We start from the raw sequence: 23,672 nt of genomic DNA on the forward strand, positions 1-23,672 counted from the left end.
GGTAAGAACTGAAAATATGAAATAAACACACGTAAGATAAGACTCTATTAAAAAAAAAAAAAAAAAAGCATTTGTTCGGCTTTTCATTTCGCCATTTGTTGATTCACTTGAAGAGCAAGTAACGTAATATTGGTCAAGTGATCAGTTTGATATCAATCTTTCGTGATTCACCGTCATTTGTACGGTATGAATGGTTTGCTTTGGTACCTGGTCAAACTTAAGCTCTCCTTAGTATGGCTGGCTCCGTTACTCCAACAGCGCACTCACAGGCACAAGAGCACACACGCCCCCTCGCTCAGTTGCTTAGTGCCTGAGCTCGGATCATACCAATATCAGGGGGGATTCACGCACAGTCGTAAATTCCCACTGTGTGCATTATGTGCTTCGAATATTGTGTGTACTTTTTGTTTTATACAGTTGTCAGCCAGGCATCTAACTATGAAAAAATTACACTCCAAAAGACCCCGGGCTTCTGACAAAACAACCCGGGCTTAAGCCCAGTAAGCCACCCCCACGCTCCGCCCCTGGTTTCATCCCCGCAGGAGCTCTGTGACCCGGCCTCGATTCAAGGCTGAAGATCGGAGAGAAAAACTAAATTTCCATCCGTGTGATTTGTCTCCATTCAACTTTTATAGTCTGTACATATTATTTAATGTATAAAATATAACATTTAGTGCCATTGAAAATCGCCCTAACACTTAAAGTGCACAGAGCGACACCTAGTGGTAAAACAGTGTCCTATATTGCCACCATAGAAATCATTTAATAATTCAAAATTACCAGAGCACGTGTTTAAATTGAGGGGCTTTATAAAAAAAATTAAATAAAAAGCATTATTTTATGTTTATGTTTCAGTCACAAAACTGGTGTTCTCCCCACTTCATAATGAGCACGTTTTCTCATAATAAATCCATCTTACTCTTCAATATCACAGGTTTATTAAGTGACTTTGTACATTACAAATGAAAAATAAAATTAAAAATACAGAGATGGAGTACATAGCCAAAGCAAAATGTGATGTTGACTCTTCATTTCCCACTGATGGTTTCCGCAGAGTAACTGAAATAACATGTGGGCTGTTTTTATTTTATTTTTTTCTATGTGTCCAGAATCACTGTTAATATTTGGAAGTGTTTTTCTTTAACAGTGGACACGCAGCTGTCAAGTCTCTGAGGATTTTTCTAAACATACAAAAGTTATTACTTCAGCTGGCTCGGTATATATAAAAATAAACTAAAGTGAAATGTAACACTTATGACAATATAAATGGTGGTCCGAGACTAGTGAACATAGCTAAACACACAAGAAAAAGAAAGCGTTATATTTCAGGAAAAAAAAAAAAGAAGCTTTAGCCATTTTTTGTTATCTATAAAAAGGCCCAAGGTGCATTTTCTCGTGTTTTCTACCGACAGTGTTTCGTTCTAGCCTGCTGCGCTGATGGGACGAGGGTTACAGGTTTAACAGGTACACTCAAAACCAAAACAAAACAAAGGATTCGTTAATGCCTTGTCCTTTTCTTACTTTGATACACATTTGAAGGTCAGGTTAAATGTTCATATACGTTAACTTTTCCTGTAAACAAGCATTTCAACAGAAACTGATTGTACTTGTGGGTATTTGTAGGGATGAACCGATTGTGAAACTGCGGGCTAACACAGATGTTTAAAGGTTGGGGAAATTTGGCCGCCATTTATAAAGATTATTGGTATATATTCCATATTCAGCATTTCATTATCATTCTCTAACGATTTATTCAGCACAAAATTAAAGCAAAAGATAAACATTGGCGCGGCCCCCGGTAAATGATAAATCTACACACACCAGTCATTTAAAAGCAACCTTGGGAAGAAAGAAAGCAGCCGATTTGGGGGTGGAGAACAGTATTTAGTATAACAATAATAACATCAACAATAATAATAATAATAATTAAAATAATATGGAAAGTAAACATTCCTTGAGGATGATGAAGAAGATAATGGCTGTTCTTAGGCAGCCAGGGGGCTCTGCAGAGGCTGTTCTGGCCTTACATGCAGACCCCCCCCCAGGCCCCCTCACACACCCACAAATGCCCCCAGTGCGCCCTCTAGCAGCTGGGAGCAGGAGCACAGCTGTGCTGGCAGACAGAGCAGGGACAGAAGAAGAGGGGGAGGAGAGCGGGGAGAAGAGGGGAGGATAGAGGAAGATTGGGAGGAGGTGGGGTAACATCAGAGCCACACACTGGTGTCCTGACTGGCAACATTGGCAAACATAAATTTCTCGAGTGGCGGTGGTCCTGCCGACTGTCCTTAAAAGATCTTGCCTTTCTTTTTGTTTTTCTCCAGGGTCCTGAAGAAGAGGGGAAAAGTCAGTGACACTTGTTCTACAAACACTTCATGTTTATTTATATATGTAGGTTATAACTGTGTAAAACAACAAACACCACTTCATTTGATGATTGCTGAATCTTTAACAACACTGTTCAAAGTTCTTGACGCTCTGACGGAGGCTCTGTCTGCTGTGATGTGAGCCGATAAAGAAGAAACAATAAACCCATTCATATCACAACTGAGTTACCTCCCTTGCCCAATTTATCCAAATCACATTTCAAGTAAAATTATCAAATAATATACAAGCTCGAAGCTCAAAGCCTGGTTTAGAGCAGGAGTGGGCAGTTAATTTTCCCAAAGAGCTACATGAGAAACTGGGAATGTTGAGCGCCTGAACTCAGTTCTACTCAATATTAATTTTATCCCTTTATAAACTTGCACTGGTGGCCCCTTGGGAAAATTAACCCCTGGTTTAGAAGAATGAGAACCTTTGGCTGGTTCAGCTGGCTAAAGTCCATTTTCATTTTTGGCAGAATAAACAGTCTTTAGTGGGGGTGGGCGATATAAACAATATAAATTTGGCCAACGATAGAGATTTTGACTATATCGCTCTATCGCATGTTGATGACGTCATCAAGCTGCGCCTGTTTTGGTCGAAAGCATGGCAGCGGCTAAAACCATTATCATCTGCAAATTATGCCGGGCGACAGTCATAGCAAAGAGATGAAGCACTTTTGAAATATGGGGAAGGCCAAAAACTGCGCTTCCTCCACTTCCGTAACATTGATTCATTAATGTTGAATTCTCTCGCGGCTGCTCTATTCCCATGTTGTTGCAGTATATTAATAACTAACCTCGTATTGTGGATGAATAATCTCAGTTGTTCTCCTGACTGAAGTTTGGCCCGTGTATAGCACCCTGCTATGCGATTGCATTTGTCCCTGACCACCAGAATCCCTCACGTTAAATTTTATCGAGTGGAAAAAAAAACTTGGCGTTCATCCTCCAGCTTCACTGTGATAATGTTATGCTAACATAGCTGTGTCGCTAGCAATCACGTAGCACATCATTATATACCAGGTAGTCCAACTTCAGTAACCCTGCAAACGCCACTGCTGTTTAGTTTTCTGTCTTCATTTATGTTGGAAGTGGTAGCAGAGCTGTACGTTTTAATTAGTTTCAAAAATCTCTCAGTCAGAACATGGTATAAAATGTTTGGGTGTAAACCAGCGAGCTAACTTCCTGTTAACTTTTAACTCCGTTAAATTTAATAAATTCTGTTTTCATGGACGCATGGATGTTAAACTTAATTGTTACACCCGTTAAAGCAGCAACGCTGATGATTTAATTAAAGATGAAAGAATTTAGACCGTTTTTAACTCTTGGTGTTCGTTTGACTTTGGGATCTGAAGTAAACGGAGTAATGGACCCAGTGTTGCCAACTCCTCAGTAAGGAAAATCGCTATCCGGTTGTTCAGTCTGACGTCACTAGCTGTGTCTGGGTCTAAACTCCGCTGCAGCTCCATATATCAAACGATCACTATGGCATTACTGAGAGTTGAAAAACTGTCTAAAGTCTTTCATCTTTAATAAAATGATCAGCGTTCTGCTCTACCAGGTGTAACAATTGAGTTTAACATCCAGGCATCCATGAAAACGGAATTTATGACATTTAACGGAGTTAGAAGTTAGCAGGAAGTTAGCTCGCTAGCTTCTATCTAAATACAATATAGCGTGTCCTGACTGCGGGGTTTTGGAAACAAATTAAAACGTACAGCTCTGTTATCACTTCCAGCATAAATGAAGACAGAAAACTAAACAGCAGTGACGTTTGTAGGGTTACTGAAGTTGGGCTAGCTGGTATATAATGATGTGCTACGTGACCGCTAGCGACACAGCTATGTTAGCATAATATAAACAAGCTAACTTTTTTTCCACTCGATAAAAGTTATCGTGAGTGTTCTCGGTGGTCAGGAACAAATGTAATCGCATGGCAGGATGCTGTAAAAGGACCAAACTTCAGCCAGGAGAACAACTGAGATAATCCATCCACAATACGAGGTTAGTCATTCATATACTGCTGGATGGGCTGTGCTGTAGTTACTTCCTAAGGTTTTAAAAACTGAGCTTCAATAAATGATTAGCGGTAATAAAAGCCGAGGGAGGTCAACAGGGATCACTGACTGTTTTAGGAGCTTTTTGAGATCAAATAGAAGAAAATACATGACATTAAACATGTTAACAACACAAAAGCCATATTAAACGCAGACTACTTTAGACCCGGAAGTAGGATTCGTCGCGTCATCACTGAACAACCGGATTGGTTGTCCTAAAAGTCGCTAGAAGTCGCTAAATGACGTCATCGCCTAATTTGCTTAATTGTAACCTATGTTGTTGAGAGAGAAATAACATCGTGGAAGAGACATCGAGTAAAAAAACGTCCTAAATGCATTTAGAGTTTATTTAGAACTACAAATTAAATTTCTTTTAGCAATTATTGTTTTTTTTAATGTCACAATTCCAACCCTGCTCCTTTACCTGGGCTTGGACCGGCAAAAGTGACCCAAAATAGGCACTCTGGTGGAGTTACTTTGTGTGTGTGTGTTTATAAGTAGTTTTAAACCTTGTGATCCACAAAACAGCATAAGAGTAAAAGAGTAAAAGAAGAACTGACTGCGTTACAGCACCCGCTGCTTGTTGAGAGTAAAAGCTATACGCTTGTCTTTTTTTTTAGCGACTTTGTTTTTTTTTTTTTTTTTTAGAAAAAAAGTCGCTAAGGTGTCTGAAAACTCGCTAAATATAGCGACAAAGTCGCTAAGGTGGCAACACTGAATGGACCCAGATTACTCCACGAAGCTCCTCACTACGGCAGCCGTAATGCTCTGACAATCCATCAAGCAGTGCAGCTTACCAAAGTTGTACTAAAAAAAATTTATACAGATTTTTGCACGCCAAAATTGATTCGAGGTCAGTAGGCACAACCAGAATTCATACATAAGGCACACTCTCGATTTTTGAGAAAATTAAAGGATTTTAAGTGTGCCTTATAGTGTGGAAAATACGTTATACAGAAGAAAAGAATATATCGTGATATATATCGTTACTGCACATGCTTCAAATTATATTGCGATATGAATTTTAGGCCATATCGCCCAGCCCTAGTCTTAGGCTGCTTTTTTTTTTTTAAGCTACCACTTACCAAAATTATTGACCATACATGATACTGTTGGTACCTTCTCAAAAATCCTAAGTGTTATGCTATTTTTTTCAATGTTGTGAAACATTGTCAACAATCGTTTTTGTACTTATTGCCTTTTTACTGATGTGTCATTTTAAGGGTGTGGTCCTGCATGGGTCCATAGTCTTCTGTTTAGAGGATTATAATGGAAATTTGGCCACTGTGGAGACTACAGTGATCCATTCACATGCAGTCCATGTCCAGGGACTGAAACAACCACAGTCGAGCTCACCGTGAAGAGGAAGAAGAACGAAAACAACTAGGATCAAATAAACATTGACGAGTTTCATTCATCTACACAGAAGTTCTTTCAACATTATATCTTCTGTTTTTTTCTTTTTTGCTGTTGCAAAGTAAAAGGACTAACAGCACAAACACAGCAGCAGACAGCCACATGTGCACATGAATTTATTACAGAGCGAGAAAACCTTTATACTGTGCACATTAGGTAAAGTAGTTAAACTTCATTAGAAAGGAAGTTAAGACATAGGAAGCTGCCTCCAAGTCCACTGTGTTTACAACACAGTGAACTGCATCTACCCTCAGCCAAAAATACCATAGAGTGCAACCCTGCTAAATACCCTAAATGGCACAAAAAAAAAATTTACATTCATACAACAATCTCACTCACTACACCACATTTCACTGAAGCAAAAAAACACTGCTGCAGCTTTTTTATGCTCCTGTTAGATGGTTTGCTTCCGTTTTGTTGTTTGGCCCTGAAGCTGACACACTTCCTGATAAACACACACAGCATAAAGGCTGAATCCAATCAAGTATTTAGAGGGCTGGGAGTCTGAAAAATAAACAGCATGCAGTGTAATGCAGAATCTAAGAAAATGAAAAGACATAACCCACTAATCTATTTATTCCCCAACCCTGCAATGTGTGATGCATGCACAAACTTTGCATAAAGCTGAACCACAGGGTGTGACTATGATGATGCATATATACACGATCTGAGCCCCGGTGTGTGTGCTGTACCTGGTGGCCTCCATCTGCTGCTGTTGCAGGCGCTGGTGGGTCTCCCAGTTTGCCCTTTCTTCCTCGAACACGCGTCTCTTGTCTTCCAACTCCTTGTGCTGAGCATCCAGGTTTTTTTTCATTTGTTCATGACGCCGTTGAAGCTAATAACAGAACAGAGGACGCTGTAAGCACTTTGGACTGAAGGCAGTGGCACACATGCAGGAAATAAGCCGAGTGCTGCACACACAGAAATGTGAACTGCCACTTTATCTGTGTTCCTGATACAGGCTCAGTTACACAGAAGGAGAATGAATAATCCTATAAAGAGACAATCATAGTGTCAAAGTGAGACCACGTTTTTATATTTTAATTCTTAATGTTTTCGAGCTTATGGCTAAATTTCAGTTTAGTGGCAGCTTAACACTCACAGGAGAGAAAAACACAGCTGATTAAAGAGAGAAAGAAATGAGCTGAAACTTTAACCTCGAGGGAAATTGGACAGCGAATGATCCTGAAAATCATCAGAAGCTCAATTAAAATTTTATTAGTCTGAAGGTTTATTTATAACTTTGACTCCAACTTCTATTTAAATTACAGTGACAGATTAATTATGTAGAATATTTAATCTAACACAAAAAAGTGATGTAATTTAAATACTTTTAAGATATCAACTAGGGATGTAGCCTCAGACTACACTCTGCTATTTAATTAAAGTTTTTATATTTATATATTTATAAAGCACCAATTCCCAACACCAATCACCACATGGTGATTTAAATTTTAAAGGTAAAGAGCAGCACTTAACAACAGTGGTGGAAGATCTCCCAAAGCTATTTGGGGTGGAAGGGTGAAAGAGAAGAGTAAAAAGGACGAGACACAAAGCCACAGTAGTAAAGAGAAGGAAGAGGAGGTTCTCAGTGTATCACAGGAAGTTCCAAACTAGGAGCTGGTTCCACCTGATACCTGAAGGTGCTGGCTTTTAGTAAACCTTTTAGAAACTTTAGGAACCACAAGTAAGTCTGCATTTTAAGAGCGAAGTGCTCTGATGGGACAAATGTTGAGGTCTGTAAGGTATCACAGGAACTGATCACTGAGGACTTCAGTGAGACAGAGGCTGGATGAAGGATTGACTGACATCCTCTCAACTGAGCAAATTCTCAAATAACCACTGGTGTTGTATTAATGAGACAACAAGTGCTACATCAACACCAGTCGGTGTTTGCATTTCACATATAAACCGCAAACGGGACACATCTTTTAAAACATGACTTATAGCCCGTGCTATAGAGGGCGTTGCATTTACATTTTGGTGCTGGTGAAACTGAGCTGTTCATGGAGGACTTTGAGCTAATAAAGACTTTAGAGAAATGCAGAAGAGAGAGGAGACTTAAGAACTGAATCCAAGTCTCAATACGTACTGTCAGAGATATGAAATGAAGGAAAATAAACATTTGTCTACACTGGTAGAATATTATCTACTTTATTAACATTATGAGCTCACTAAGTTTTGAGGATGACTCAAAGACAGAATTGGTATATTTTAATAACATTTGGTCTAATAACAGTTTTATAACTATCTGGAGCCAGTCTCCTGTCAGTAGCAGTTTGTATTAAACTGGATGTGAAGGCTATTATCTCTTCAAACATTCAAACATCTGCTTTCTAAACATTGTTTTGGGAGACGTAGGAATAAAACCTGCGTGCAAAAGAGCAACGTTCATGTGCACATGAGTTCCCCTCACACGTCTAACCGCTGAAACACGTCAGCATAAGAGGAAGGAAGGAGCCCAGACAGGCAACTTCACTGCTGCATGAATTGCAGAATTCATTAGCCTGTGTGTTTTACCTCTGCTTCAGAGTCTTTGAGCTTCTGCACTTTTTCCTTGACTTTCATCTCGAAAACCTGCTCCATCTCCATCTCCATCTTCTTCATCTTAGCCACATGCTCTCGTCTCTCTTCCTCCATCTGGGCCAGAGGACTCCTGTACAGGAAGCACGCGAAAACATGCACAAACAGAAATTTAGACGTGAACTACAGAATGTGACTAGCATCATCCTACTTATCAGTATATTCAGTATTACTAATGTTTCTAATCAGTAGAATGACTTAATTATGTGAGCTTTTTTAGTCAGTTTTGTCTGCAAATTAAAGTCTCATTTCAGCATTTCCTTTCCTCCAGATACTACTGCATGCAGGCTGGAACATCACAGAGAGAGAAGCAGGACAATGCTTGAAATGTAACCATGAGATGCATCAGTTTGGATCAAACCTTAAAAGTAATTTTATTAGAACTAAATTTGTCGTCTGCTGAGCTCACAGAAACAATAAATCTATACAGCACATTTTCATAACTACAAGGAAATCTCGTTACAGTATTATTCCCTTTTTTCCAAACAAAAACAACAGGAGGGAGAAAAATAGAGGCACAGGTGAAGATTTAGGAATGGAGGATCCCAGGCTGCGACAAGAACATGAAAGCAACCACAAACCAATTTTGGGAACCAGAGGAGGGATCCAAAAGTTAATGCAAGGAACCTGTGACCACTGACAGCGAGTGGAGGTGGATTAACATTAGTAAAGCTCACCAGGCTGGTTTGTTGCAGTGTAAGTGAACAGAGACCTGTCATGAAGAATGTGGAGCGGTTACCTGAGCTTACGAGGAATGTAGCTTGTGGGAATGACAACTGGAGAGACGCCCGATTTTTTTTTTTTTGTCATTTTTGTAAACATTTTCTATGTTTAAGTGTTGTTTTTCCCAGGGAGGCTAAACAAATCTGAAGGGGGAAAACAAACACCACCCCCCCCCCTCCACACACACACAAAACGTGTGCTAGTGGATGCTAGGTTCTTGCTTCTTCACGTTTTTAATATTCTTCATTTAAAAAGTAGTTTCACACGGCAGCAGGAGAAGCTTTGGTGTTTGATTTGAAATCATCAGCTCTCAGCTGGCACAAGTTATTTTCACATTTTTCTTAATTTGAATTTACTTATTTAAAAAAGGGGCAGCAGGTATATTGTTGCATCAACGTCCACCTTCGTTGTAGCATTTGTGTCACATACCGGTACTAATTATGTAACAGGATGCAGGGCCTTGTTTCTATGATGACAACCACACACATTAGGTGCTACTCAAGAAAACCAGTCGATCAGAGCCGAGCCGAGCCGATCAGAGTAGGTACTAATGGAAAAGGGGCTTTAATGAACATATTCATGTAAATATGTTTTTTTTCCCCCAGTCCTGCTGAAGCAGATTAGCAGATTAGTTTGGAGAGTTAAAAGTCTTTAAAACTTTAAATCTTAATAGAAATGGTTTTCTCAACTCTTTAAGCCTGATACTTTCTATATTTAGTCATCATGCATGCCGCCTAACACAAATCAACATAACTTAGACATAAGTCCGGTTTTGACAAACTTTAAAATGCTAGGCTGATTGAGTGAGTCAGGTTTTATAATTCTGGTCAGGTGATAGATTGATTTTCAAAGTATCGCCAAAAAGTTGATTCTGTTCATCTGGACGTAGCGTTTTGTGGGAGAAACGTTTCGTCACTCATCCAAGTGACTTCTTCAGTCTCAGATTTTCAAAGTAGACTACTCGTAAAGAAAGGCAACAGGCTGCCAGAGATATTTTTGTTTCGCATACCTGTCTGCCTCATTTCAAGAGCACGCTATAATTAGAACATTTTCAAAGCTTCACCTGCTGTCAGACTGTCCTTTCCGACAAGGAAGTGAAACTGTTACACTCCACCAGCTTATGTGGACTAAAAGCTAAACACCCAACACGAACATCTGTGGGCTGAGGTAGACTGTCTACAGTTACAAAGCATCTGCCGGCTGGTACTGTGAGAATAAATGCAGATGTCTGTTACTGTCTGCATACTATTCTGCTAATATATTTAAATAAATAGGCACACAATAAAACATTTCTGCGACAGAACAAGAAGTGTTCCAGATTTATGTTTGCAGAGTGGCACACATGCACCAGTCAGACTACTTTCATATCTGGTGTAGCCAGTTTTATGTGTTACAGAGGAAGTGTAATGCCCGTTTATCTAGTACACCAGATGTTTTCAAACTGTAGGGTCACTTAAGGTGGAGTACGGATGATAAAACTAAGGTGAATATGTGCAATTTTTATCGGGAGAATAAACAACAGTTTGCTGGTGTTATCGTACTAACCTTCATTTTTTTACTAAAATTAAAATTTGTAGTTAAATTGCTAATATTTACAACAATTGTGCAGTGTAAACCTTTATTTCTGTCTTCTAAAAGTATTAAATAAGTGAAAATAATTGCTTAAGTTGCTAATGTCAGCTAAAGTGATATATTGCCCAGTACTGGTAACCGCTTAAAACATCTCATGCGCAGGTCTCTGCTGCTAATCCAAGCAGCAGCAGCAGGTGGAGGCAGCAGTGACTATATAGAAGTGGAAAAATTGTCGATTGGAAAAATTGAAAGCATCACAGTCCTGGCTGGTAAACTATGTTGACCAGGAGGTGAGACCGTTCACAGTTTTCCTCCTCAAAACCTTTACTGAGGAAAAAGTAGGCGGGGGCAGACCAAAGTCAACAAGGGGGATAGAAACCACCCAAATACAGCCGGAGAGGAGAGGAGAGGAAGGATGTGAAGATGAAGATGTTATAGGTCTCAAAAATACTGAAAAAAAATTGACTTACATTCCATCAACTGTGTCAAGTCTAAAAAACAAAAAACAAAACAAAAACACAACCAAACACACAGACACACAGACACACACACACACACACACACACACACACACACACACAAAGCATGCAATGATGAGATCATGCACTAAAATAAAACAACACTTATTAGTTTGTGACTGAAGCTATTTTTCACTGCAAAATGGAAAAAAAAAAGTGTGGAAAAAATAAGTGTCAGCTTTGTGAGCTGCGTGTCAGACACACTCAGCCGTCGGTCAAATGTTTAGCTGTGTGTTAGCATCAGCAACATGGAGCTAGAGTTTTAGCAGTGTGTGTTAGCCATTTGCTTATGAATGTATTAATGACAATTAATCATTGTGTTTTGAATCCAAGCTTGAAATCAGTGGAAAATTAGTAGAGTGATAAACTACAATTAAAAAAAACAACAACACATCAGTATTTTTCACAAATTGCGATCACAAGGTTCAGTGAAAGAAGTCATCCTCCAGCTTTGTCTTTCCCTGTTGCCTGGAACCAATATACTTAAATAAAATAAGGATATGATTACATAATGTGATAACACAGCCATCTGCAGTCTCCTATGTGGCAAATGTTCATCCCACTGCTTTCAGAAATCTATTCCACTTAAGTTAACACATGCAAATTTGAAAAATTAAGCTTATGGTAAAGTCCAAAACACATGAAATATCAAAAAGTATGCATGAAATGGGTTCAACACAAAACTGCAACACATTCTGCAACATCAGAATCAGCAGAAATCAACTTGATTCTATTAACTTAATTAAAATACACTATCTACACTGTGTGTGCTCTAAACATACAATGCTTTCTGGTATACCCTTCCTTCAGTGCTACGCATTAGCTTCATTATATGTGATACTAAATCCAGAAGGCTTTAAAATTTAGGTTGAAAAACGCAGCTGTTACTCGGGCAGTTAAAACAGCAGAGGTAACCTCAACCCCTTTAGCTACAATTGATGTGTCTAGTGCCTTTTGTCTAGGACTTACTTGGTGGACAGCTGTCCTTTAGCCTTGTTGTTGTCCACTCCATTGTAGGTGACAGCGGCCAGCTTCCTGCTGCGATAGTTTTCATAATGGACATTGTTTGTCACGTCTTTCAGGTCCTGCATGTGAGTTCTGGGGTGGAAAAAGAAGAATATATATACTTTAACTGCGCTTCGAGTTATACTATTTTTTTTAAATGTTCTTAATGATAATCGTAGTTACTTTGAAAAACGTGCAACATTATCAGTTGAGGATGAACTGGCTTAAACTGCAGCTGGTGATGCAGAAGATCACCAGAGCAGAAAGGGGGCATACATTGTATGTACATACATTAGCTGCAGTCTAAACTGGTAGGCTGGACCCAATTTTTTTATATCCAACTAAACCTTAAATGTTAAATGGAAAAAAAAAAAAAAAAAAAAAAAAAAAAAAAAAAGGTTTTTGAGGAACACAAAAACCAACTTAAATGATATAGGGCCTCAGGAAATGTCTTTAGTTACAGTCTTAGTCACTGTGGTGAAATACCCTGGAGAGACTTTTGTGCAGGTGTTTAACGAGACTGGGAACTTTTAACATTTTAAACCACTACTTAAAAAAAAACAACAACAAAAAAACCCCACTACAAACAATTAAAAATAGATCTTTAAAAACTGAGGTAAACACGAAAACCATCTAGTCAATCAAAAATTCAAAACAAAATTACAAAAACAGGTAATGGTGGAAAAATGATACATTAACTATCTGAACCCCGGGTTAACCCCATACCCGTGTGAGACAAGATTCTCTCTGCGAAAGCAACTAAGTGAAACTGATATTACACCAGTGTGCCTGGCAAGGGAAACATGAGATGGGACAGGCCAGAACGGAACTTTCAAAATAAGACCGGGCTGGTTGTCCAGTCACTGATTGTGTTCTTTGAAAAAGAATATTTGTTTTTTTTTTTAGATTATGAAAATTTAAAAACACCAAAGCAATGCACTAATGAGTGATGTAATAAGGTCTATGGGTAGGAAACAAGGGTTATATCATGAGGTCTTTTTTATTCAGTACCTGATGAGCATATCCCTGAGGATGGTGAAGTCGCAGTGGTCACTGTTTTCAACTGTAATGAAAAGTAAGACATCAGTCAGTTATCAGGATAAATTTTTTTTACATAATCTTGTTTGTAGCTTAGACTCAAGTAACAGTTGCAGTCTAATCCAATAAACCATGCAGAGAAACATGCATGCACATGTTTCTAGGAACTCTGTCCCATCATAAGACTCTTTTCATTTGCTTAGATGCATTTATTACACATTCTGTCTCTTACCTTCTGCAACCCCCCAGGGGTACTGTCTCCCTCTAACTCTCTTGCTGTTCACTTCGATGATGGTGTTGCTGCCTACCACAGCTAGTGGCAACTTGTCCTAGCAAAAAACAAAGCATTTACCCTCAATGATTTTTTTTTTGTTTAAGTATTTCAAGTATATGAACCTGTGGTTACAACACACTAGAAGACACTTACTTTTATTTTTTTGACCAATCTGTTCTCCTCCTCGTCATCCGTCTCAGGAAACTCATAAATCTTTATTTTATGTTCCTGGATTTCCCTCATGATCTATCAGGAGGAAAGAAGGCCGTTAAGTCATTCTGACAGACAAGAAAATGGTTAAACAAGAGGTCAGGGTGTCATTTGTAATGTGTCTGTTCAGAGGACGGTTTATATTGGTAACTGTAACATTTTGTGGGGGGGGGGAGGGATTCCAAGCAGGTGAGTGTTACGGTAAGTTGTCTTTGACACCAGCTACATTTGGACACTACATAGAAACGCAGTGCTAAATTTAGCTCTCTGCAATACCACCTTGTTTTTGTATTCACTGACAAATGCAACACCAAACATGGTGTTTTCTACTCTATTATCATTCGGCATCAGTCATGCCAATGACCACAAGGGAATTTAAAATAAATAAATAAAGGAGCCTCTGACATAGTTGTTCTGCAGGACTTTGCAGCTGTGGAAACCACTGACCTGCTTCTTAAACTGCTGGCATTCCTCAGGGGTGAGAGTGTCTGCTTTAGCGATGAGGGGGATCACATTCACTTTCTCATGCAACCGTTTCATAAACTCGATGTCGAGGGGCTTCAGTCTGCAGAGATCAAAATACAGCTTTACATTTCATTGAAATAATGCCAGACGTTTACAGACACATTGACTCAGTGCAGCACATTAAAGCATAAAATAAACTGCCAAACTACTGTTGTGTGTACTCCTCGCTATATATAGAAGCTACTAGGATAGTTGAGGGCAGACTGGTTTTTGACTACGGCTTCTTGATCGGCTCTTTTGTAGACTAGATAAGTTGAGCTAAACTAAATATAGAACTCCTTTACACCTTATGTTTGTAATATCTGGGAATATGACCTCTCAGTCATGGGGAGGCATTGCTATTTTTGGTTGTTTATGAGCTGGAGAAATACCACAGTACCTTTGGATTTCACTTTGTATTTTATTATCAAACACAATCATGTCTTCTATTGATTCTTTGAGGTTAAAGTCTAAATGTGCCTTGAAATAGAATATGATGCTTTAAGATAAGACTGATATCATGTGGTTATGCAGGCTTGTATACAACACAGTGCTGCTCTTAAACTCTTTGAGACAATCTGCAATGATGCAATGCAGCAATGAAAAGCTACCTAATTGAGTCCATTTCATAAAGGAAGTTCGTATGGGTGAAAACACACAGGTAATCTCTGACTTTGATAATACATTAAACAATGCAGACAGTTTATTGGCACATGCTGAGTGATAATTTAGCGACTTCACACACACACAAAGATCACAGAAATCACGCATTAAATTCCTGAAAACAGGGTCCGAAGGTGTGGAGTTTTCCCAACTTTGACTCCACACAAAATAACCACAGGAATTTCAGTCCATCAATGCCCTCTGTGATTTAACACCAGTCTGGCTAAGCTAAACGTGTCCCAGATTTATCTCTTTACTGAGAAGAAAATAATATGGAACCCAGACAGACATATTTCCCACACTGTCTTGTACAAATATTGTTACATATTTTATCAAAGAAAGGGAGGGAGAAAGGAAATCATAAGTGGTACAGCATTAGCAAAACTGGTATTGAAATAAGTTCATTTTAATGAATACATTTCAAAAGCTAAATAATTCTGCTAAACATCAGGGTTAAATCGTGTTAAATAATCAAGAGCTCAAAGAAGACCAGAATAACTGATCTTGTGCTGTGCTGATAAAAGTATTTTTTAACCCAATATTTGTCATTCATGTCTCTGAAGAAAAATTAAGGCATGACTATAATTCAGGATGCGTTCTTTGTGCGATTCTGGGACTTTACAGATGTATAAATCCTAATGCTAATATCCTTTTAAGTTTTTGCAATTTTTTGGGTAATTTATTCTGAATCATTTCCAGGGAGACCTTATCTTAAAAAAAATAAGCATTTAGCTTGCACAAAATCAGTCTGACAAAACAAACAGCCAATCAGATAAAAGAAAACATGTCAACTTATGCAAATGTCAGCCAATACAAATATGTAGCCAGTCAGCGTTTCCCTAAAACTAACCAACAGAAAAATAGATGGATGGAAAAAAAATTCAGTTTTATGTTAATAATGTAATGTACTCGCATTTATAAAGTGCTTTTCTAGTCTTACTGACCACTCAAGGTTCTTCAGACTACAAGACGCATTTTTAACTACATATTGAAAAGCACATTATTCTGTCACTCTATCCAGCTCACATCCAGGGACAATTTAGAATCGCCAGTTAACCTAAAATGTATGTCTTTGGATTTATGGAGGAAACCACTCTGCCCGCACACGCGCCACAGGGAAAAAACAGGCAAGCTCCACACAGAAAGGCCCCAGCACTAACTGCTACGCCACACACGTCACCAATGATGCAGGAAAGGATTTAAATATACTGACACAATTATGTAAAGGTATCATGTAAATTAATATTGATAATATGACCTAGATTTAATATTATACATAATTCATGCATTAGTGCAATTTGGATCCAAAAAAAATTGTGGTAAAAATTGAAGGATGGAAATGTTACCATTATATTAACTGCTATTCATCATTGACCGACCACCCTTGGTACAAATTACACTTTGCACTTTGTTAAAGAGAGCGATTCTGCTTTACTACCACAATGGCAGGAAACTGTTCGCACCTACAGTACACACCACAGAAGAGACTCTGCTGTTAACTTAAACCCTGCACTGTCCACATCACTTTATACACTATTACAGTGAGTCACTTTTATGTCATCTGACATCTGCTGTGCTTGTTTTCTTCCTATATTTAGTTACTTTGTACCCACTCTGTAACACTGCTTGCTAAAAATCTAATAGCTGCAAAAAAAAAAAAAAAAAAAAAAAAAAAAAAAAAAAAAAAAAAATCAATAGCATCCTACAGCAAAATCCACAACCACTCAAGTTTCCCTTGTATTTTAAATAAAGTCTTCCTGGATGCTAATCTTGCAATACTTTGAAGTCTTGAACTGAATTCAGTGATTTATGAGACTTTTCTAGACCTGCAGATAACCTTGACGTCACATCAGCCAGGGTTTAGCTGCGGGGGTTGTGAATGCCAGAGCATATCACAATGTTGGAGGTCATTGTGCGGCTGTGTGAGAGCAGTCAGCTCTGTTATGAAGGGGTGCTCTGTGAGTGTGCAGTTGTATTTATGCCAGAGCATACGCTGCCCATCCTCAAGGATAAAAGTAAAGCTTGTGTGAGTACAGATCGCGGGCTTGTACAAACACAATGTCTCACAGAAAGCAGATGAGGACACAAAGGAGGACAGAGCCTGGTTCACGGCTTACAGTAGGTCATGATCAGCAGATTGAAAGGCATGTGAGTAAGCAGCGATATTTGCATATTAATGAAATCTGCAAAGCCACACAGCAGACACAATAAGGTCAACAGATGTGACAGAGAGCAACCATTCACTTTAAAAGGAATAAAACCAACTCGTGCATTTAAATACATTTTTAAGAGGTTTTTATCTTGTTCCCCCCCGAGGGCAGGAAATAACCACTAGAGTTTCTCACGTTCACTACTCTCACACTTTCTCATCTTTAACCAACATGCATCATCCATGACACGTAGACACACATAGAAAAAAGGCCATATGAGCACACCAGCCTGTTATAGAAGACATGGTAGCTTATGAATGATAAACATTATAATTAAAATTCCACAGTCATCTTTTTGTCATCAGTATCATCTGCCGGGCATTGAGCCAGCGTCTCAGTATTGCTTAGAACCCCCACACACTTATTTCTCCTTTTAACAGGCCCACTTTTAACCCTTATTTTGCAAGTCAGGCTGACTCAGTCTCACATTATCACTCACAACAACAGCTGGGGGTGGGGGAGTCTAGTTGTAGGAGAAAAATAATGTCAAGATATGAATTTACTGCAGAAATTTAAGCAGTCCAACATGACTACCGCTCAATGCTGTTAGTTTCAGAAGCAGTACGCACATCTAGCACCTCCGTGAAAGCCATATTAAGTGAAAATGCTCAGGGAGGAAATGCTACACTACCGACCGTTCTCTGAATTTTCCAGGCTGCACAATGATCTCAACCAGCAACCTTTTCTTCCACTCACAACCCTGCTTCACTGACCTTTGAGGCACTACTGACCCTTCATTTCCCTCCTTACACTATTTCCTCTCACTGTTCACCCTTCCCCTTACTACCTTTTCCCTTTTCCAGTCCAATGCTTTTCATCCGCTAACTTCAAACCCAACAATCATGTGGCAGTTTAAGAGGTTAATTCTCTCTGGATATGCTTGTAGTAGCATTGTATAGTGTTAAAAGAGGTTCTTGATAACAGTTGTCTTTAACGGAATCTGTGTCCTAGACTCACCCATGTCCTGAAGGGGCAATGAAGTAAAGGCAGCAGTGGATTCGGCTGTCGGGCATCTGCCTTCTATTCACTCGAGATTCTGAGTTGAGGTAATCCTCGAATTTGCTGTCAATGTGGTCGATGACTGGCTGCCAGCTGTGTAATACAAATTACAGCTTCAGTTAAGTTATTGCTGGGTCTTTGTTTCTTAACAGGGAAACATTTCACTAGTGGACTCGAGTGACAAAGGTGCACATAAACCATTTTATGATTATTCCTTGGATAAAAGCTGTTTCAGCAGGAATGTATCACTTTTTAAGATAGGTCAATTAGATTGCTCTTTATAAATAATCACACAGGTATAATCAGGTATAAGTGGACTTTAGGAGTCTGAAATTGCCAAGAACTGTTTTCTTTCCCCCTTCTATCTCATTTGTTATTTTCAAAATGACAGGGTCATCAGACCAGCTTTTATCATGTCCTGTCCAAGTTGTATGTGGCAAAATGTAATGAAGTTAAAGGATCATATTTAACAAGTGTGTCTATAAAACAACTCTGGAGTCTTTGGTCTGTCATGATAAATGTGTCACTACAATTATCTGATGTTCTACATTATATATAAGTCAAAGAAGTGTGAAGAAGTTTTTGAGGTGTATATTTCACCTCCCCATAGTGAGAAATAGATATTAAGAATAAAAAGTTGATCAAGTGGTTTAAATAGGTGACATTTATTAATGTGATTCTGGCAGATAATGGGATTTTTCACAATAATGAGCCAAAAAGACAAACATACAAAGCACTTTAATCCACTTTTGAATTCTGCGGAACTGCTTCACCCTTCTTCTGAATCAGGAATGTCAGAGAGTAGCTTTGATATTTTAAGGATTACAAATGAAGGTGGTGGTGACCCTTACCAATTACTATTATCGACAGCATCTCCAAACCCTGGGGTGTCAACTATTGTAAGCAGCAGCTGGACACCGCCTTCCTTTATTAAAACTTTCGACTGCTCCACCTGTCAACGAAGAAAGAATGACAGGAATGCTAAGTTTTACTTCTCCCATAAACTGCGCCTTTGAAACCAAACCTGTTTAGTAGGTAATGAAAACACAGTATGGAAGGAGTGGTGTAAAATGATCGTCACGTTAAGGTAAGTGTATCTAAGATTTCAAAACTCATACAGAAAATATTTGGCAATGGGCAGCATGTAGCAACATGCCTTCACATATTGTGCTATTGATAACTATTCTGAAAAACCAGAAAGGCTTTGAAGCAAGAGTCACACAGCACTTTAGGCTTTTAGGATCTAGGACGGTGTTTTGTAATCAAGGAAGATTAACATGAAGTCATGTGGTCAGCTGACGGAAAGTCTGACTTGTTCAAACAATTGTGAGAATAATTTCACAAACTGGGAGAAAAATTTAAAAATAACAAAACCTTTTCAACACCCCATGACTCTCCCCAGCTTCCAATATTCAGATACATTTCATGATGACAAACACCATAGTAAAAATCTTTTTTTTTCTTTCTTAATTGCTCAATCTGCATGGCATACATTCAGGCTTTTAAGACTTTTTAGTGTAGTATTTTAATATCCCATTTTGTTTAGAAAAAAAACGTTACATGCATCACCCCCAAAAAGCTGCCTGGTACTAAATAATAGCAGAGTCTGACAGTGATCCTTCAGCTTTACCACGTCTATCACATATAGGACAATGAATGAAAATATCTAAATTTAATCTCGTGTTTATTATCAGTACCTCTCTGGATAAAGCGGTCCCAATGATAACTGCAATATTTAAACAATAAAAACTCAAATTATCTGGAGTGGAACATTTTCTTTAACATCTGATTCAGGTCTGCTGCCACAAGGACAGATAAAGAAAAACTTTTATACCACAACACCTGTACTGCTTAAAGATAAAGTGATATTATTTCAGCCCAGCACATGCTGTTGCAGGTTTAACTGATTTTAAAAGAGATATTTTTGTCAGTGTGTACCTGCACAGTCTTTTTGATTCTGTGTGATGGTCCAGGATACTCTGCTGAATACAGGTCTGTTAGGAACAGAGAGTTGATCAATGTGGACTTGCCCAGTCCAGACTCACCTGTAAAAAACAAAACAAAAAAAACCCCCAAAACAAAACACAGTGAGATTGTGAGACACAGTATCACTCAGAATAAGAGCTTTAAAATCACTTGTAACACAGCTATACAAAGTCTACTGCTGGCATCTTCCACACAAGAAAAGACCATGTGTCTAACTGGGGATGCAAGTAACATTTGCCCAAGACATTGATCCATTTGGGTTACCAGTTAAAAGGCTAAGAAAACAACATGAACAATGGCTCTTGTTATGTGCAGCTGGCTGGCTGTGGAGTCCGGGAGACTTCTCATGCTTGGTTTTCCATTGTGCATCCAGTGTCCAAGCTCCCAGAGAAAAGGATCATTAGTGGAAACGACCACTGGCACTGCCCGACTTTGCTGATGGCCATAAGTCAATATTTAACGAGCCACCATTTATGCCAGAGCTACAAGCAAAGGGTAATGTGTGGAGCTCGTACTGTGTCATCGGTTTGTTGTACATTTTATCACCGTACGCAACAATGAGCGAGAAACTGCGATCTGAATGCCTGACAAGCCTGTGAAATGAGCTGCTGAACAGGTTGTTGGGTCATGTGATTTTATGAGGCATGCAGAGATCTGCCAGCCAGCCAGCCACCGGTGGTGATGCCATCTCAATTTCTCCTTGTGCTTCCCTTTATCTTTTATCCTTGACTCCTATCACACCGCGCTGGTGACGCATTGCGTTGTATGTGAACAGCACTGCAGGGACATGTGGGCTCGCAGCTAGTTGGAGCCAAGAAAAGCTGAGTGTGAGTGTGTCCGTGAAAGCGGGTGATACCATAAAAACAATAGCCACCATTTAAGCAACAGAAAGCCCAGAGGACCTCCTCTTCTTTCCTTGTTGCAAAGCCATTTGTTTAATCTTTTCAGCAATTATCCCCAAAATGAAGATATTTGTTACAAACAGAGCGAAGCATTCACAGCCCCCAGAGGCCCACTTGGTCACTATCCAACAGCAATAGAAGTGATGGGGGAGCAAAAGTGATCTTCTACTTCAACTATCTAATAACAACATTTAAGAGACAGCTCACTAACAGGTTTGAACATTTATTAGCAGCAATAATTAAAGAAAACTGTGCATTGTTAATGCAACGAGAGACGTCACTCTCGTAGCATTAACAACGCAGAGTTTTCTTTACTGGCTTTACTTAGATGCATGCTGGGTATGAATTCTCTTGGTCCCACCACAGGAAATGGCTTTGACCCTAGGATACACTGTCCCTCCAAATACGGCCTCATCAGCCAAGGAGGATCTTGGCACAGCGTCAACCACCACATCCGAGCGCTGTAAAAGAATGTCTGCATTTCTGATTCGCTGAGTGCACTTTTAGATAACTCCAACCCAAATGCTTCTTTGCTGAGAGACAGTGTCAAAGATCTGACATCGAGATGAATTCGAACAGGAATGCAATCTGCGCCCCTCCTCTTTGACTCAGCAATTAACACTACAAAGCTGGGGGTCTGTCCCTTGTGTATAAATATGGCTGTGTATACACACACAAACCCGTCTCTCTCTCTAAAATAAACCACACAGTGAAGGATGTTAAAATGCCAACCGCAAAGAATACAATGAAATGATTCAAACAAAACAAGGGAAAACTTGAGTGGCGAGCAGCGTGTGTTCTTACCCACGACCATCAGGGTAAACTCAAAGCCCCTCTTCACCGACTTCCTATAGACTTGATTCGGGAGGCTTGCAAAGCCAACATATCCTTCTAGGTTCTTCTGTTGCTGTAAGAAAGTTAAAAAAAATTAAACCACAAAGAAATCTAATTTTCTAAAGTGTAAAACAAAAAGTCATGAACAAACTATGTTGCCTGAATTGAAACGGACTCTCCACTGTGTTGGATTAAGAAGAAAAAGTATATTCTCACGTCTTTATTATGCAACTGATTAAGTTTACACTGAAAGTATTCAGAAGCCACAATATTCAAGATGTGTTATAAATTTAAACCATAAAGCCCAGAATGGAGCTGTACACATACACATCACCCTTATCGCTCATGGCTTGAACCATACTCATATACCTTAATACAAAACAACAATACATACTCTAAAATTAACTCTAGTCAACAGGGCATGACACAGACTCTAAAACAAAAAACTCTCTCTAAAGCTATAAAAATTGTCATGAATGGCATGCTGGGTAATGTTAGCAAGCCAGGTAGCATTTGGGAGGGGCTCCATTGCTGAGTTTAAGAACAATACAGACAGATGGAGGATAAAGAAAGGGGAGCAGAGCTGCCCGGAGACAGGGGCCGTGTCAGCTGTTGGGAAGGTTTAAAGTTTTAAACGAAAGAAGGAGAACTGTTTTGCTTCCTTTCTGGTCATGCTGATTCTGTGCTGAAATTTCACACAGTGACAGAAGACCAGGCAACGCAAAGACAATGTGCTATTCAAGGCTAACTGGTGTTTCTACCTGGAGGCAAAATCATTTGGGCAACAAAGTTTGGAAGACTATGTTCAAAAAAGAGTTTAATTCAAAGTAGCTTTTGAGGCAGAATTTGTTTAACGGCAACAAAAAGGTGCCATTACATACATGTTAAAAGTATAACAGGCAGAATGACTCTAGAGCCTTGTGCGAAATATTTCCTTTAAAATCAAAACTTAAGAGTAGGCTTTTTAAAATGTTTTTAATTGGATCTACGTCTGACAAAAAATGTCATTTTAAATCTATATAAAGATCCAGTTACACTAAAATATTTAAAATAATACCACGACACACCCTGAAAAATACCACAAAAATTTTCTTTATAATGTCCAGCGTAAGTTAATACCACCATAGTTTATTTTTTGTCAATGTTCTGTCTTGTTCAGTCACTTGTCTTTGGTTTTCCACAGTAAAAAGGAAAAACAATATCAAGCATCACACATTCTGGTTTGTATTCTGAGAAGCTTATCGACAAAAGACTGCTGAAAAAAATACTGCAGTCCAGTTACATTTCAGGCATGAAACATATTTTTTATACTTACAGCTGTTTGGCATTGATGGATGTAATGAAATCCCAGCATGTGCAGGAAGAGCCAACATTTCCAGGGACAAAGAATCACAGGGGAGTGCACAGGAAGACAAACAAAAAAATAATTTAGAAATCTCAGACAACCTGACAAACCAACTATCCTGTCTCCAGAATCAGCTTCTTTAGTTGTGAGGCCTGCAGGCAAAATAATTCACGATCTAAGCAATAAAGGCCGTTTTTGCTCCTGTAATGTCAGTAGCACCATAAAGCAAGCTTCACCAACTGCTGCAGATTTTTCTTTTTGCCTGTGGCTATAAGAGTATTTCTGCTTCTTACACCAAAGCATCTCCTGCCCACCAACAGCAGCCCACGTGTCTTTTGTGTGATACCAAGACATAATGTGCTGATTTGCCTACCAGAAATGCAATTTAATTTCAGCCGTATCATACTGCCTTAGTTTTGGAAATACTGTAAATTAGGTTTTGCAGACAGGCATTACCAAACAGGTAATTT

The 23,672-nt window shown here is 39.0% G+C and overlaps 1 protein-coding gene across 2 annotated transcripts; it reads right to left on the reverse strand.

Moving 5' to 3' along the window:
- Positions 1 to 915: 915 nt before the first annotated feature.
- septin7b (septin 7b) lies at positions 916 to 21,937 on the reverse strand. Of its 2 annotated transcripts, XM_085423795.1 has the most exons (13): positions 21,828 to 21,937; positions 20,074 to 20,180; positions 18,987 to 19,087; positions 18,094 to 18,228; positions 14,207 to 14,324; positions 13,703 to 13,795; positions 13,508 to 13,604; positions 13,249 to 13,300; positions 12,202 to 12,330; positions 11,185 to 11,205; positions 8,357 to 8,492; positions 6,529 to 6,671; positions 916 to 2,325 (listed from the first exon to the last, which is right to left on the reverse strand). In XM_085423795.1, exons 1-13 carry the CDS (start codon positions 21,835 to 21,837, stop codon positions 2,286 to 2,288), a joined length of 1,182 nt encoding a protein of 393 aa, XP_085279921.1. In that variant the 5' UTR covers positions 21,838 to 21,937; the 3' UTR covers positions 916 to 2,285. The 2 variants fall into 2 exon arrangements, with proteins under 2 accessions (XP_085279921.1, XP_085279922.1); XM_085423796.1 differs by lacking the exon at positions 11,185 to 11,205.
- Between the last annotated feature and the right edge of the window lie 1,735 nt (positions 21,938 to 23,672).

The sequence above is a fragment of the Rhamphochromis longiceps genome, linkage group LG11 (assembly GCF_057381845.1).
Source record: "Rhamphochromis longiceps isolate RC_006_pf linkage group LG11, R_longiceps_female_GT1.1, whole genome shotgun sequence".
NCBI lineage: Eukaryota > Metazoa > Chordata > Actinopteri > Cichliformes > Cichlidae > Rhamphochromis > Rhamphochromis longiceps.